Source organism: Aythya marila (assembly GCF_965140915.1).
Source record: "Aythya marila genome assembly, chromosome: 3".
NCBI lineage: Eukaryota > Metazoa > Chordata > Aves > Anseriformes > Anatidae > Aythya > Aythya marila.
Window position 1 is genome coordinate 36,428,225 of NC_139044.1, and position 17,432 is coordinate 36,445,656.

The window sequence follows — 17,432 nt, forward strand, 5'->3', positions numbered from 1 at the left end:
ACACGCTACTTTCCAGCTTGGTGCTTTCTCTGCCATCTCTTGCTTCTCTCACTGAGCACCTTCAGTCACTCAGTGTGCTTTTTGTAGAAGTTATTAAGGGCAGTGGTCACAACAGGGGGCTGGAAGCCAAAACTTTTAATTCCCTAGAGGCAAGAAAGCAATCTGAGAGGAGGGAAGAGGTCCACCAAAAACTAAGATTTCAAATCTTGAACATCCTAACAAACATAGTTTTCCAGTATTCGGGCTGTGGTCTCATTCTCTTGAATTCAAGTGAAAAACTGTTGCTGTTGTGACTGTCCAAGGCCTTTTTTTCCATCTTACATTTTGTTCTTTGCTTCTGCTGTTTTCAGTTGCCATGCCAAAGTTTCTCCTGTTTATTCTAATTGTTTTAGCGTGTCTGACTCTCATTGGTTTATATGTTTAGTCTTGTCCTGATTTAATATGAATTAAAATGCCACTGCCACGACCAGTCTGCAAACATGAGTCAGAAGAGAAACTATTTCAATAATACTATGGACGGCACCCGCCTGGTTTGATATCTTGATCCTATAGAATAATGCTGGTTTTGTTGTCTACTACTATTGCCTGGTATTGCCAATGAAGTGTTGATTGTGATTGTGACCACAAGTATGTTTTGTTCCTGGTCCTATTAAGCCAAAAGAGTGTGGTTTACTGCGTGTATGTACGTGAGGCTGTTTTGATTATACGAAGTTCACTTTAGAAAACCCACACTCTGCCACTGCAGCGCTACAGGACAATGAGAGAAGAATTTCCAATGAGAACAGTATTTTAAAAGCAAACCGCTGGGCCCCTTCCCTGTAAAAGGACGTTAAGGCACACTACCCTTTCTTCTGAATTTGATTATTTCTCACAATGACAAGCGAATGCTGTCTTCAGCAGAAGGTCCCCTTTCTTTCCCTTCTCGTTCATTATGTAAGGCGTAGCAAATTTCAAATTGCACATTCCCGTGGCACCCAGACATTACGCTTCTTCAAATCATTGGTTTACTGCGCTGAGTAAAAACATTCGACGGTAACTTCTTGTGCTCGGTCAGTCTGGCTGCCACGTGGCCGCTGGCAGCTTCGGGCTGATCTTTCGGATTGTCGGTACCTTGCCCCTGAAGACCTGGGGATATTCATCAGTTAATGCCTGCCACCCTTAGGTTCTGGCTCTCCAGAATTAGGGCGAAGTCAGTGTTCTGGAGAGCCAGCGTTGCACCCCACCAGCTCGAGTTGTAACACAGCATTTAACCGCTGGCAACGCGCTTATCTTCTAGGAAAAACAGGCTTCAGTCCCGAGCAGTGAATAAGCCCATCAAACGCAACATGGCCATAAATGTGCCTGACCTCCTTCACACCACTCTCCCTCCTAATGAGGTTTACTCACTCTCTTCCAGCAGATGACAGACAGGCAGTTAACACGCTCGCCTCGCTCTCCACATCTTCTCCTAGCTAAAACCTCAGCATAAATAACAAATTCATGAAAATCTGGTGCTCTTTTGTCCCCTCTGAAATGAACCCTAGCTTTAAACCTAGAATATGCAACCTCCCTACACTGCAGGCATACAAACAGTAAAGAAAAACCCTCCTGGCATCAACCCTAATCCGGCAGTTTTTTAATAAAGCTTGCTTATCATTCTCCATTTCACTCCTTTGCTCCCCACTTAGAGGCATCCCTGCCCACAGCTTAACGCTTTCAGGTCATTTTACCAAGATTTTTGTAACACTGGATACATCCAAACTATGTCTACATGGGTACCAAACGGAGATTTCAGTCTGACTGAACACTTGCCAGCTAAATTTAAACCCATTCCTTTCCCAAGTTTATGAAGTGCCTGAAATCCTGTGCTCATAACCGGGAATGAGGCTGGCCGTTCTTTCCCAGTTGAATCAAATTAGCTTATCACTAATAAAAAGCCCTTCGCTGCTCCTTAAGTAGAGGCTAATGCCGGTGAGTCAGATACATTCTTGTGATAGCATTTGTGCAGTTTAAGAAACTCTCAGCTGACTGAAGAGTGAAAGAGCTTTTTTTTTTTTTTTTTCAAGCACTTAATCTCAGTGTTACAGCATCTATGGCTACAACCCACGGTTTAATCTCTAGTTACAGTACAGCCAGTTAATGAGCCTTCAGATAAGTGCCTGCATTTCCATCACAGCAAACTTGAAGCTAAAAAAAAAAACACACAGGAGCTTTCCATTTGTTGGCCTTGTTTGTTTTGTTTTGTTAACTGTCAAGAAAAAACCCAGGCGCACGGTTGTCAGTAGCGCTTGAAGCTGTAGGCAATTTTTGAAGTTTTTTTCCATATTTTAGAGAGAAAGGAAAAGGAATTTCTTGAGAGTAGAGCACCATGCCTTGTGTTTCAACGTAACGTCACAAGCATCTGATCACTCACACACACGTAACGTCAAGATCGGTTCTCCAATATCTTTCTCTGACTTACAACACAACTATTCCTCTTGGAAAACCGCCAGTGCGTGCTGCAGATTACATAAAGCATTACATCTTTCTGACATAGGTTCTATGATTTTTAAAGTGTTTTTACAGTGCATGTCTATGACTACATTGCACTCACTCCCCAGCATAACCTTCTGATCATGTCTTCTACACTTTCTTGACCCACAGGCTTTGATTGTCTGCTGATTCACATTGAGGAATTGATTTATTTTTATTTTTTTACTGCAGAATTCCCAGCAGAGCGAGCTGATGCGGTCCAGACACATACACTTTTAAATCCTATGTTAACCAAGTCTGCGTACATAGTTTGAAACCAGATGTGTTTAATGTAGTGCAAATAAAGAACTGGTTTGCAAGTTTACTGGGGCTGACAAGGTCAGGCCGTTTAGGTAAGCATTTGCACCATTGCCAAGTCTCACAGTTTTGTTTGAATTCTTCCGATATTCGGTATTCATTACAAAACCAAGGCTGCTCAAACCAAAACTTTGCTTTATTTTTTAAGAAGTTTTCTAAACCTTACCTACGCGCTAAAAAAGAATGACAGCGAGGCCCAAGTGCCTCCTCCTGAGAGCAAAACGCCCAGAAGATGAATCAAAAGGCACGAAGACATTCCTTGAACTAAATAAATAAATAAATAAATAATCAGTTCAAGAAGCAGAGGTGCTTGGTTTCTTGAGGGCTCACTTCTGTTTCTTGGTCTGAATGGCTGCGAGCAGCTCGGCGGCCTTTCTTTCTCGCTGTCCCATGAAACGAAGCCTGTAAATAATCAACTTCTGACCTGCTTTGTTTGTTTGTTTGTTTGTTGTTTTTCACGGGAAGTTTCTTTTCCGACATGAAGCCTCCTTCCTCGCTTTCCTGGCGGCCCCAAGCGCTTGGGGCCGAGCTGCCCCAGCCGAACTCCTTCGGTTACCTCCACAAACCGCTTCGGCCTGGCGAGCTGCGCTGGGGGCCTGGGGCTTGGGGCCTGCCTCCTGCCTCCCTCCCGCCTCGCAGCCCCCCGGCCGCGCAGCACCGAGGCCGGGACCCCCCTTCTCCCCCAACCCGGGCCCGTGGCGCGTCCCTGCGGCGGGTACTGACCTGACGAGGTCGGTGACGCAGGATCCCACCACCGCCACCGCCACCGGGGCAGCCATGGGGCCGGGCCCTGCCCCTTGCCCCTTGCCCCCTATCCTCAAGGCCGCAGCAGGCCGCGCCGCGCTTCCCCCGTCACCATAGCAACGCCGGGGGGCCTTCCTCCAGCAGGGCTGCCCTGCGCGAACGCCTGCTGGCGGCGGGCAAACCCCAGCCCGGCAGCGCGGCGGCGGCTCGGCGGCGAGGCCCCCTCCGGCCCGGTTGCGGGGGGCGGGTGGCGGCGGCGGCGGCGGGGGCGCGCACGCCGGGCGGCGGGGCGGGCGCGGGGGCGCGCACGCCGGGCGCGGCCGTTGCTAAGGGGCCGTAGGTAATGGCGGGGCCGGGGCGGGGGGAGCGGGCGGCCCGCAGCGCCTCCGACGGCCCCCGGGGAAGCAGGGAGGGGGCCCCGGCACCGGGCTCGTGTCGTGCCCCTCCGGGGGGTAAAAGCCCCCAGGGGGCGGTGGGGAGGCTGAGAGGGGCGCCCCCGGCCTGCTGTGAGGCAGGGCAGGCCGCAGGGCTTCACCCGCAGCGGGATGGGCTGCGGGAGGGGAGCAGCCTGGAGAGCTTTAACTTATTTATTTATTTATTTATTTATTTATTTATTTATTTATTTATTTATTTATTTATTGTTTTATTTTTATCTTTCTAGGTTCGTTTGGTGTGTGCGCTCGCCCCCGTAGCGCTGGGGGGGGGGGGGGGGGGGGGGGAGTGGTGTGCGTGGGGGCTGAGCCTCGCAGGAGTTGCGGTGTGGTGTTGTGGGGTGTAAAGCCCGCTGTTTGCTAAATAAACGCGTGAGGTGAACGCCGAGCGAGCCTGTGAGTGCTGGGTGTTAACGGGCTCGTTGCATAGGAAGTGTTACGGATCCGGAGAAACAGCGCAATAAAGCCAGGAGCCGTGACACTGGCAGCTTGTTTTGATGGTATCTGCAGGTTTTGTTAATGGGAAGATAAAGAGCCTCATCCTGTAATTCATTCTGGAAGGTGTCTCTTTTCCCCACGTTTCTCTTCGTCCCATGGCCTTACCCTCATAACATTCCCAGTTCCCTCAAAACGTGTCACATAAGCAGAACCACCTGTGAGACCTTTGTGCATAAAATGCTAGGAAGATAACTTGTCTTTCAGCACGCTTTTCATGGCTTCCAAAACCTTCAGCAGTCCAGCTGGCCCCTCTGCCTGAAGTTACTCTCCCTACACTAGAGCTGATGGAACAAAACGTGCCCAGTTTTAGCCAGCCTTGCACAAAATCTAGCGTTTTAGTTTAAGCTCATTACCTGTTCGAGCTAAGCTGTTGGACTTTGCATTGAAATAGGTCAAGTCTGGGCTTGTGTTCTCAGCTTCCCTAGGTAAGGATAAAGGTGAGTAGGCAGTCGTTTGGGGCAGAGGAATAACAACCATGAAGTAATGTCTTGAATTGCCATAGATGTTTGCCAGGGAAGCTTCAGTTTTTACCCATTGTGAGGGTAAATCATGTGCGTGAAGAGAGCTAGTTGTACATTAGTACGTGGATGTTCACTCTTCAGCTTCTTTAGCTGCCATAAGATGTAAAATACAGTGTATTAAAGGCAATTATTTTTAGGCAATTCTTGTTATTTTTGTGCTGAAAGAGCCTGGCCTTTGCTTTATTCAGGATTCCTCTTTGTTGAGCGTTCATTCATACTTCAGTGTGAATGGCTTTCATAAGAACAAAACACGTAACTCTAATGTTTAATGTTGCTGCCAGTTACAGGGAATGATCAGTTTGCAAAAAAATATCCACTAGTTACCAACTAATGCTTGTAAATGGAGCATTAGAAACAACAGAGAAATATTGTGAGTACAGCACTCCATATGCAGTGTTATTTATGAATGCAGATGAGTAATTAAGAGGTTGTCAAGTCATAGAATAGAATCACGGAATAGTTTGGGGTGGAAGAGACCTTAAAGGTCATCTAGTACCAACCCCCTGCTATGGGCATGGGTGCCACCCACTAGTGGGTCATGTCTCTAATTTTGTAAGGAAGTAAATACAGTCTGGAGGGCTGTTTTTCAATTGAATGGGTTTAAAAAAAATCCACTAACAGAGTCTGAGTATCGGGTCTTCTGCCCAACTTTTCACTGTCATTGTGACATTACACTCAGTTGTTTGTGGTTATGGTTGTATTTTTGTAAAACTGCAAAGTTCAGTTAATTTTCAGATGGATCTGTGTGCCCAAGAACTTGATCAAGTGTATTAAATTTGCATTTTGATAGGTTGCTTACCCTTTTCTTCTTCGACTTTGCCTGCCACAGCCTGTTGTAGTCCACAGTGTCTAGCCTTTCTGCATGGGACTGGGTTAAATTACCAGAGTGCTCAGTGTCTGCATTTCATCTAAAAAGCAGCAGGTTCTTAAAGTGTGGTTAGTGGCCCAAGTGATTTAGCATAAGGCCATGCACTTGCAAGCACCTCTGAAAAAGCTGTGCTTAAAATTTGCATATATGGGTCTCTTGATGAGTTTTGTGCCTGAGGATGCCTTTCAGAGCGTGGTGATATCACTGAAAGAAAGGTAGTGCAAGCCTTTGAAGGAAACCTGAAATGCTGTGAGTAGCAACCTAGTGGAGTACTGTAGAAGTAATACCGATTATGGTTCTACTCATCGTAGTTGCATTCGATGTTACAAATGAGAATATGGAGAGAACGTGAAGCCCTTGGTCCCATAGCACTCAGTAACTTTTTTCTCCCTTATTCCTATACAGCTCAAGACAAGAGGAAAGAGGAACGCCCTAAAATGTCACCTGAAGTTGCCTTGAACAGAATTTCTCCGGCTCTTTCACCCTTCATTTCCAGTGTGGTCAGAAATGGGAAAGTGGGCTTGGATGCTACTAATTGTTTACGCATTACAGACTTGAAATCTGGGTAAGTGTTTGAGTTCCCTATCCAAAAAGAACATCCAACCCCTAATAACAGTTCAGATGTCTTTTCAGGACTCATTTTTATTAGGTCAACAAGTATTTAAACATTTCCAATATATCTGGAAGTGGCATACTTTCTGGATTGTTTTTTTTTTTTTTCCTCATTACCATTTTGTATTTTGTGGAATTTAATTTGTCATATTGTTGGCAATAATAATCTTGTTAAGACACTTCCATCACTGCCACTTGATAGTGCTGGTTTTCAGCAGCAAGATAGTTATAAACACTTTTTTCTTTTGTTTATCACTTGCTTACTCAATCTTTCCTGTAAATTAAAATCTCAAAGATAAATTTTTATGACCTTACCACAGTCATGAATATGGCAAATAAGAAAACAACAACAACAAAAAACCACCTTTATCTGACCTTCATTGAGATCAGTACGTCAAGTGGCTGTAGGGTTTGAAACAGGCCACGCTACTATTTTTAGCTTTAATTCTAGAAGGATGCATGGTGGGTCTCAGAAGATGATGAAGTTTGGGGCCCACATGTGGGAAGGGACTCTGATGTGTAACCTCTGTGAGTAATACATGGGGGAAGTGACATGTTAAATGTAGACTTTACTTTGGATGTTGTGCAGAGAGGGGAGACTCTCAAGGTGGCTGGTAATTGTTCAGATGAGAGGTATCAGAAATTGCTTTATTCTTCCAGAGCTGGGCATCAAACCACATCCCTGACTGAGGTACTTCCTTGAGACTGGAGTACAAAGCCTGAACTTATTTTGGCTTTGTAAGGTGTCTAAATCACCACTTTGATGCAAGCTAGCTGTTTGTGTATCATTTTGAACGATAGCTTAGTCCAATAGATCTTGAGAACCACCGTAAATCACTATCGTTTAGAATTTAGTTCTCCTGAAACAGTTTAATGCGCTTCTGTAGTCTGCCTTGTTAGGGTTCCATGGGCAGTCTGGGAGGTGCTTTTCCAGTAGTTGCAATGCCTTTTCAGGAAGGTCTGAGTTCTATGGTTAGTTTGAAAAGAATCATTCCCTCTTCTTGAGCGTGCTGTAACAGAGTGCAGGTTTGCTTGGAGGTCTAAGAAGCTCTGACTTTTTGTGTTGTCTGGTTTGGCATTTAGGCTCGCAAATTATGCAAGGCAGACTGAGCAGTTATGTGTCCTCAGGTCTTGCTTCACACTCGGCCTTAGTTTCCTTTGAATTGATCTCAGAAGGCTGAGATGGGAGCTATCTTACATGCTTACATTGAATCTGTGAAAAAGGAATACAAAAAAAAAAAAAAATAGAGAGAAAGCACGGCTGTAATCTGGTAATGAAGGCATCAGCTTGTCATGACATAGATAAGGGTTTTGCTCAGTGCCCACTGACTGCTTATGTTGCCTTTAAAATAATAGATAAAAATAAAGCAGTGTTTTCTAGCTGACTTTTCCGAGGTTTTTAGTAAGTGTCTGAAGTTTTCAGCCAGTGATCTTGAGTTTGCTTTTCTAACTGTTGAATGTTTTCCAAGGGTTTATTCTTTAACTTAAACTAAAAACCTGCCCCCAGCTGTGCCTGTCAGCCAAACCCAGTGATTCAAATTCTACAGTAACTGTATTGAATATGGAATGTAGAGCAGCCCCTGAGATAGATTGTCCCACATCTTGTTTAAAGGCATGGGCTCTGCTATATGCAAGTGCTAGAAATATTTTTTTTCTTTTTCTGGAATACAGAAATACACCTCATTTTTACACTGAGGTTTCTGTGTAGCTTGATGTTGCTAGGAGCTGAAGTTAGCATAATCAAGATTTTACATTTATGTGAGAATATTTTAAGGTGTTATTTCTTGTGCAACTAAGTTTATCTAAACTGCTATTCTGAAGCATGGTTCATTAGCAAACAATTCATTGAAATTTCTTTAAAATGTAAAATTTCACGTATGTGCAGTTTTAGGAAAGGTTTTTATTTGTCAAAAAGAAATTATGACTTATTTGTAGTAGAATGTTTTGAATTTATGTATCACTGTGGTAGTTCCATGTGATTTATTCCTTAATGATGTCACTTAGCACATGAGCAGTGTAAAATTACTTAAAGAATGTAACATGGGTGCATCACAGAATTGGAGAAGTCCCATGCATAACTCAATATCTACTTCAGTGGTCTTTAGCCTTTGGTGTAGGAGCCTTGGAAATCCACAGACCTTCTGAGATGCTCAAGATTAACAACAAAACTCCCAAACTCACCCAAGTTGAGAAATCTAAATTTGCTATTGGGTGTTGCTTCTAAAGGAGAATTTTGTAGGTCTCTGAGTGTCTGAAGATTGAAAACCAGTAGTCTACTCTATTCTCCTATCCTGTCTTAATGCAGTTATTCAAACTCCTGTGTACTTCTACTTTAAGCTTTTTGGAAAAAGAAAAATGACAATTTTGAGGAAGCAGGAAGCAGACATAAATGTAGGTGATAATGGCATGAAGAAACAGAAGTGTAAGAACGTACAGGTTGGAGCAGTTATGTTAGAGTAATGGGATTGAGGTTCAGAATTGTAACTGCAAAACGCCCTTCAGTTTCAATGGTGCTGAATCAGGCTTTGCACTTGAAAAGCAGGACTGGATGGTGAGAAGAGGCACTAGATGAAATGTTTGAAATTAAATAAAAAGCAATTCTTGACTTGACATGAATGTGACCATTTGTAAGTGCTGTCAGTGTGTAAACTTCCCTGGAATGGTGGCTAGGTTTACTGACATATGAAAGGAACATCTCCCCACAGGCTAGCTCAACCTTACCACAGAATGCGCAGATATTTTATGATTTAACTCTCGGGTTGTGTGGAAGATTAAAAAACAATTGATATAACCTTAAGATGATAAAATCTCTGAAGTAGTCATCTTAACAGCTTTTAACTTTGAAAACAAAGATTTCTGGAAGCTTCTGGGTGCAGTGATACTGATGAGAAAGCTGAGGCAAGGAACTGCTTCACTGCTTCACTGCATGTGCTACACTGTTACAATGATTAGCAGAATAAGGGTTAATGTGGTACTCCGCTTCCCTGACCACCCAGGGCTTCACAATGTGTAGCAAAATATACAGACCAAAGATCCATCCGTTCTCAATTCTTAAGTTTTAGAAACTGGCACTGTGGTTCACAAGAATAATGGCAACAATTGCAACTGGCACTCTGGTTCACAACAATGGCAACATATTGAATACAGTAGCATCTCCAGCCCCTTGCCTATTCAGTGCTCTGTTTCCTTCATTCTCAACTCAAAAGTGGAAGGAATTGCCCTTGGTGCAAGATTGCATTCGGAGTTTACAGCCTATCACGTCATTTGATTTTTGTAAAAGGCAAAAATTATATATAAGTCTTTAATTATTTGAAGAGCCAATCTATGTGCCAGATGCTTTTAGTAAGGAACTTACTTTGCGCATGTTCTAACTTATTGCTAAGACTGACTTGTGTGTTATAAATTGTATTAAAGAGCTGATGTTAGATTAAAAGCATGAATTATGATATGATAATTTGCTTTGCTTGGAGTGTGTGGGACAGAAATAGATCATAGTAAGGAAATCCTATTGTTTTGCAGTCTTTGGGTATGTAAATAATTTATAATAACATGTTACGGTTCCGTAATGTCTGTGTGTTTTACAAACTCGTTAGACAGTACTAGTCTCATCAGACACACATATTTACATCTATGAGTAGGGCCTTCAGGATTGAGTTCTGTTCACATGAATTACACACTGCTGGTGCACGGTGAGTAAAGAAATAAGAGTACACCTTTATTGGGCTCAGCAAAATGGCATGCCAGGAAAGAGACTTTTTTATTACTGTTTCCATTGAAAAGTTAGGTGGTGCATAGTTACCTGAAGTAGAATTTTATCAAGTCTGCAGGGTTATTATCTTTTTTTCTTGTCAAAAGGGCTCCATGGTGAACAGAAATAGAAGCTTAGTGTTAGATCACACGTGAAATACAGCACCTTTAGCTGCATTGATTCTGATGATAAGAAAACCCTGGCAGGCATCTCGGTTGCGTTAATAAAAGACATTCTTTGAGATGTCAGAATGGATCAAAGCATTTGACTCTTGCATAGGATATTACCTTGTTCTAGACCCAAAGAAAATATTGCTGCCAATTGAGTCAATGCCATAGACTGCATCGTTCAGTTAAACTCTGTTGGTGTCTCCTTGAAACCCATCTTAATTAGATATTAAAATCTGCACATAACCAGCTGGATTATGGCTAGGGCATTTTTCTTTGCGTTTATACATACATACATTAATCATGGGAAAGAGGTTGAATAGGGAAAAGTGCTTATTAAGTAATTCAGAAATAGAAGACATTTTCCTATCTAAAGGCTGTTTAATTATTGTATAATGTAGAATCCGATTATTTAAGATGCATCTGCTTTTCCTATGGCTTGTTACAGTGGTGCAAGACATATCTGTGGTGGTGGTTGCCTCTGAGAACTTTTTTTTCCATACAGCTGTTTGAGAGCCCATGGTAGAGCCTTAAATTACACTGCAAGCCTATTTTTACTCAACAAACTTTTTTTTTTAATTACTTGGATGTGTTGTGCCAGGTGGAATTTCAAAATGAATGTAATGATTTACAATTCTAGATGTTAAGATTCTATTTTTGTAGATATCTACTCATAACAAAGTTGTAATTTGTGTACGTGTTTGGTTATACTTAATTCTTCCACATTTGTGATGAAAGTAGTTGTGGAATTTTTATGTAACTGGTTTGTAGTAAGTCATCTTGGTACTTTGTTCCTGACATCTGTCTGACTCTCCATTGATCTCTGCCTCTTTTCCTGATGCTGAGCTATGTTTACAAATAGTTATATTATTGAAAGAAATCTACATGAGGAGGGGTCAAAAACAGTGTTGTACTACCTGACGTAAATTTTAACATGGGCATTCACTGTCAAGCGTAATATAAGGTATTTTTAACTTTATTGCCCCGCTTCCCAGCGATATTTAGATTTGCCTTTTTGTGTTATCAAGTAGACTGCAATATGTTTTGGTATTTCCCTTTCTTTTGGGCATTTCCCTTTTCAATGTATTTCATAAAATACTCATGTAAAATGCATATTTAATGCTATTTTTAAGTTGCGAAATACTATTACAGTACTGTAGCAGTTATTTAAAGCTTTCACTTTATCATTTGCCTTTGATTAATTTAAACTGAAAGTTTCTACTTCCATTAATTAAAGAAAATTCTTAGTCCATCATTCCCATGTATATCTATAGGAAGGTTTTTCATGTGCATTCTGTTTGCTTACCAAGTTTAACAAGTCTGACTCTTTTGAATGCGATTACCCTGAAAAGTTTTTAAGATAATTATGTTGTGAGTAAAATGTATACTTGAAGGGATTTGGTGACTTGATAGCACAAGTGGTGGGCCCATGCAAAAAAACGTGCAGTTCAACAAGGCCAAGTGCAAGGTCCTGCACCTGGGTCAGGGCAATCCCAAACCTGAACACAGGCTGGGTAGTGAGTGACTGAGAGCAGCCCTGAGGAGAAGGACCTGGGGATGCTGGTTGATGTTGGTTCCTGGCTCAACACAAGCAATGTGTGCTTGCAGCCCAGAAAGCCAGCCGTGTCCTGGGCTGCATTAGAAGCAGTGTGGCCAGCAGGACGAGGGAGGGGATTCTCCCCCTCTGCTCTTCTGAGACCCCACCTGGAGTCCTGAGTGCAGCCCTGGGGTTCAGCACAAGAAAGACGTGGACGTATTAAAGCAAGTCCAGAGGGGCACCACCAGGGTGTTAAACAGCTGGAGCATCTCTCCTATGAAGACAGGAGTCTTCATAGAGTTGGAGTTCTTCAACCTGGAGATGGGAAAGCTCCAGGGACATGTTATAGCGGCCTTCCAGTGCCTAAAGGGGGCCTGCAGAAAAGCTGGGGAGGGACTCCAGGGTGGTAGGACAAGGGGTAACAGTTTTCAAGTGGAAGAGGGTATATTTAGATATTTGGAAGAAATTCTTCACTCAGAGGGTGGTGAGGCACTGGCACAGGTTGTCCAGAGAAGGTGTTGATTCCCAGTTCCTGGAGGTGTTCAAGGCCAGGCTGGATGGGGCTTTGGGCAGTCTGGTCTGGTGGGAGGTGTCCCTGCCCATGGCAGGGGGTTGGAAGTAGATGGGCTTTGGGGTCCCTTCCAACGCAAACCATTCTGTGATTCTGGGGAATGTATGGTCTTTATGTTCTTTACTGCTATATTGGGTAAATCAAACTTTTTTACAGAGTAGGTTGTTTCATCACATCTTCTTATAGCAAGTGTATTTCTTCACTACAAGGAATCTGATTACTAGTAGTTTGTACTACTATCAGTTTTGGTTTTCAAGTGAAATTGAGCAGGCTGAAGCCTGTTCTATTGTTCTGATGGGACAATACGAGAGGGTTGGGAATTTTTCTGTGCTGGGCCAAAAAGATGTACTGTTTACAGGACTGCTGTCTTCTGCATTTGTTTCTGAATGTTGAGAGAACAAAAAGTAAATGTCTTAATTTAGTTTTCAGTGTTTCATATAAATTTCCTAATGTTTTTGCAAATGTTCTCCAAAAATATTAGCATCCTTAATATCAATTTTAAACAAGGTGCTTGGAAGTTGTTCACAGGAAATAAAATAAGTGCTTGTCAGTTTCAGTGTTACGAGTAAATACATGATTTTAAAAAGCAAAGATAGTATTAGTGAATTGGGCAACTTGGACTTGAGACATTTTTTTCAGATTTGTTCCGTTCAAATTCTGCACGGTATGTCTTTGCTGGTATTATTAGGCTGGGACAATGAGTGACTTCCTCTTGTGTGACCTAGCAGAAACTGAACATAGTTTCTACCAGTTCTGTGCTTTGGTAACAAAGAGAAGAAACTCTTTGGTACGGGTGCCAACTGTTTCTTTTATAATTTGTTTAAAGAGAGCTTGATGTGTTTTAATACTAATGTATGTGCCAAATACATTTGCAAAGAAGTACCTTAGCAATTTATTTAAATGTATGTTATGACTGTCTGTACCTTGGTAACTCATGGAACACTTTTTGAAAGCCAGGGCTCTTGTTTACATGCTGTAAGTCTGTCCAGGTCTTCCTGCTTCAGTTCTTTCGGTTCAAGTAACTGGTCAGCACTGGCTTTGCAAGTTGGTGTAATATCTTAAGTTCAACTGGAAATAGAATAACAACACCAATGCAGTGTTATGCCTAAGGTATTTTACACTGCTTCTTGAGATATGTAGCTTGGGCATTTACTTGGCATTGCATTGCACAGTGTAGACATACCTTGAAGCAATTAGTATCTAACTGGAAGTAAACATCTGAAAAGAATACTTGAAGTTACTAATATTAAGTGAAAAGAGTTTCTGTTGCTCTTGAAATTGATATATTTATTGAAGGTACTGATTTCAGTCTTGAGATAAAGGTCAATTTCCGCAGTAATCCATAGAAAAGAAAAAATGATAACAAGGAATTATATTTTTTGTCTTTCCTGAGAGAAAGGAATTGATATGAATTCACATGGAAATATAAATCACAGTTTTTCATCTTCCTAATATGTGGTACAGGAGTGAAAGAAGAAAACTAGACCACTAGGATTGGGTGTTCTTATTACTGCAAAATAAAAGAATCCCAATGAAATTTAACTAACTAAAGGATATCATAGAATTCTATTATGGAAAAGATGCAAAAAAAAAAAAAAAGTATATTTCCCTAAAAAGAAAAAAAATGTGTTCAAGGTACCAAAGTTCCAAGTACAAAGTACTTGTTGCTGTATTGTGGATGGTCACTTCTTTGTTCAATGGAAAACAGACTTTCAGCTGTCTTCAGTTCTGCAATATTTCATATTAATATTAGGTCCTCTAGATGCACTTTAAAGTTGCCCCATTGAATGTATATGCAGCTGAAAGCTGTGGAGTTACGAATTTCAAAATGCGGTGGTCCTTGCTTAGCCTAAGTTTCATATCCAAAGAACTGAATTTTTGGCTGCTGCATTAAAGTAATTTCTTCTCAGGGTTTTTATAAAATTAGCAAATGACGTAATTAGAGATCTGTGACCAGGAAGCTGTGACAATATGCAGTTGGATGTGAACTTTGAAAAACAACGTGAAAAGAAAGGATATAGGATCACTGAACCCCTCCTAGTAATGTCTGGTTAGTTAAAGGGGGAAATAAATATACATGAACCATGCTCTTAGTCCTTGTGCTTAGTATTTTCCAGTAAACCAAACAGTTCTGTGATGTGAAATAAAGACTTGCAGATTCTTTTTTCTTAAGTCATTTATGGCTACTACAGGCAGTATTGGGAGCAATACTAATTGACTTAATAAAACTTAGGTTTATAATAGCTTGGCTTTTGAGACTTGCTGTATGAATATGCTTTCTGTGAACACTGAAAAGATATGAAACTCCAGGTGGTAGACTGTAATTTCATACTTGGCAAAGAATTGTTTTCTTTGAGTAATATAAAATAAAAACACCTTGTATGATTTTTTTTTTTCTTTATTCAGAAACCGAATTCGCATTACTGAGCAGTAGAACATGAGAGATGATTAAGTTCTAGTTCATTAAAATGTAACAATCAAATGGCACTTGTGGAAATATGAAACAAGAGTTTGAGTTTGACAGGAGGGAAAGAAGATAAAGTAAATCCAAAGGGTTCATCTTCTTTCATGCTCTTCTCTAAAACTTTGCTTATGAATTCCAAGAATTTGGGATACAGCTGTTCTTAAAGTACAATAAAGTAGTGTCTTTTCTTTGCCTGAACTTTTAGCAGAAGGATAGTTTATGATGCTGTGAATTTGCTGGTTTATTTACCAAAACATTAGTCCACTGGAGTATGCATTACAAGTGTTATCCCATTGCAATTCGCTAGTTCCTGTTACTTTTTCAGTTGCTTGTTCATTTCATTTTCCCTTTTCTGGTGTCTACCATTCTTTTGGGGGAGTATGTGCACTGTGTGTAGTTTTTAAGGGGAGTTGCAGTCAATTACCAGAGTAGAAAAGATCCTGCTTACAAAAATAATGAGTTTGATGGTAATAGATGTTTCTAAAGCACATTTTGTTGGCGTCTTTCCGTTGTCACTTGTTAATTATTATTCTCAATTTGTATCATAATTGGCTCCCAACAATAGAGAGCTCCAACCCTAAACTTTGGGGATTTTATGAATGCAGACTTTTGAGATAGTTTGCTCTTCAGAGCTTTTCTTGCAAGTAAACTTGCAAGTATATTAAATTTGGTGCTGGTTAGCAACTCGGTCTTCGTTAGTCTTTTTTGCAGTGGCCATTTCCAACCTGTACTGTGAGTGGAAAAAAAATGTACTAAAAGCAGCCTTCCTAGGCAAAACGAACAGGAGCTTGTAGTACTAACCGAATCACAGTCTTGGGCTTTGTGCATGCTTTCATTTAACGTAGAAGTTCTCTGAGATGATATCAAAATGTATATAGGTGTGCATGCTCATCTCCCTTGTAGAGGCTAGGCTGAATGTCTTCTGGCAGAGGCAGCCGTACTTTGGGAGATTGTGAGGCAGCTACTGCAAGATCGTGGCAGATGTGAAAGGTTTGAAGTTCTAGAAACAGGCCCAAAGCTTTCCCTGCCTGCAACATCTGTTTTGGCAAAGACCCCATTCACATTAAGCCAATCTGCATCTACTGCTAAGATAGAGCTGCTATAATTTGTTTTATTAATGACAGTAGTCATTAGATGCCTTTGTCTATTGTTTTTAGTGAAAACAGGTTGCTGGCAGCTGAATTAATTTTAAATAGTTCTTTGAACTTTATTCTTTATAAAAGGTGAATATGCCCATGGGTGCAGTGGGAAGGTGAGGGGTGGTTTTCCTAGGCTGTGCATTCTGCCTTGTATCCCACTCCTTTCTGAAAGTCCCAATTAAGATTCAATGCATACAAGAAAACATTAATATGTATCTATAGGAAAATCAGCACTTACAGGAGGTGAAGGTCTTGTTGGGAATATGTTTGGTGTATCTGGTGACACGTTGGACTTTCCCAACTATGAATTTAAATGCTATTGCAATTATGGGGCATCACCCATGCTAATGGGACTGAAAATCAACATCATCATCATCTATTTTGCAATACCAAGAGTAGACCTCTTGTATAGCTTAATTTTTATACTACGTTTGAGCAAACCAGCTAGGGTACAAATGAGTCTTATGAAAACAGTGGCTCTAAATCCTAAAAAGTTTGGAATAATAGATTTGGGTTCGTGATTTCCATATTTTAAAGAAAATATACGTGTAAGTAGCAATCACTCTAAATGTGGCTGGGTCTTTATATTTCTCAGAAGCGATGGTGTACAGTTTTACCATTTAAACGGAAGTCCCTTTCTGCCATGTTATATCGTATGTATGCCTGTATAAAAAAAGGGGAACTGAAGGTGAGCATTAGTTGATTAGAATATCTCCCCCATTTCAAATTTTGCCCAATTGACTGAATTTTTGTTAGATCTGTTCTTTTTCAGCAGCAGCTGCTTGGTGTTACTCTTGTGTATCTGTAGAACTCTGTAAAGGTTTGTACCCTGTGTGTGATAGGGAGTTGGACTTGACAGAGGTTTTTCCCATTCGTGTCAGCTTTCTAAATTGTGATTTCCACCAATTTTCTGTTTTCCGATCCCTTTAAAAAATAAAACTAAAACTGTCACCTGCTGCTGGCCTTCCTTTCACTCTCCTTCCCACTTGTAATTATTCGTAATGGTTCTGTAGATGACTTACCCATCTGTTGTGAGTTCTGCAATTAATTCTTAATTAAATGGGATGAAATATTATGTCTTCAAGGAAGGAACACTGGAGCAGATCCCCATCTACAGAGATGGGAAGAAGGAATCTAAAGGCTTCTACGAAGGCTGTTCTACAGAAGCTTAACATTGATTTTTTTTTTCTTGGCAAATGCTGGAATACAAGCTTTTGGTGGACTTCTGACTTTGCCTATGGAGAGAAAAAAAAAAAAAAATAAAATAAAACAACCAATGCTTTCTTCTTTCCCCCTTCACTAGGGGGACACACGTGGTCGAGCT

General features: G+C 41.2%; 2 protein-coding genes across 2 annotated transcripts in view; one reads left to right on the plus strand and one right to left on the minus strand.

The window, feature by feature from the left end:
- RBKS (ribokinase) overlaps positions 1 to 3,768 on the minus strand; it is a 66,493-nt gene extending 62,725 nt beyond the window's left edge. Inside the window, exon 1 of the mRNA XM_082755570.1 lies at positions 3,532 to 3,768. Within this exon, the coding sequence (XP_082611696.1) occupies positions 3,532 to 3,587 (56 nt within the window). The 5' untranslated portion in view covers positions 3,588 to 3,768. The remainder of the gene's footprint in view (positions 1 to 3,531) is intronic.
- Positions 3,769 to 3,804: 36 nt separating this feature from the next.
- The window catches only part of BABAM2 (BRISC and BRCA1 A complex member 2), a 167,894-nt gene continuing 154,266 nt past the window's right edge, over positions 3,805 to 17,432 (plus strand). Inside the window, exons 1-2 of the mRNA XM_082755569.1 lie at positions 3,805 to 3,892; positions 6,276 to 6,435. Of these exons, the coding sequence (XP_082611695.1) occupies positions 6,308 to 6,435 (128 nt within the window). The 5' untranslated portion in view covers positions 3,805 to 3,892; positions 6,276 to 6,307. The remainder of the gene's footprint in view (positions 3,893 to 6,275; positions 6,436 to 17,432) is intronic.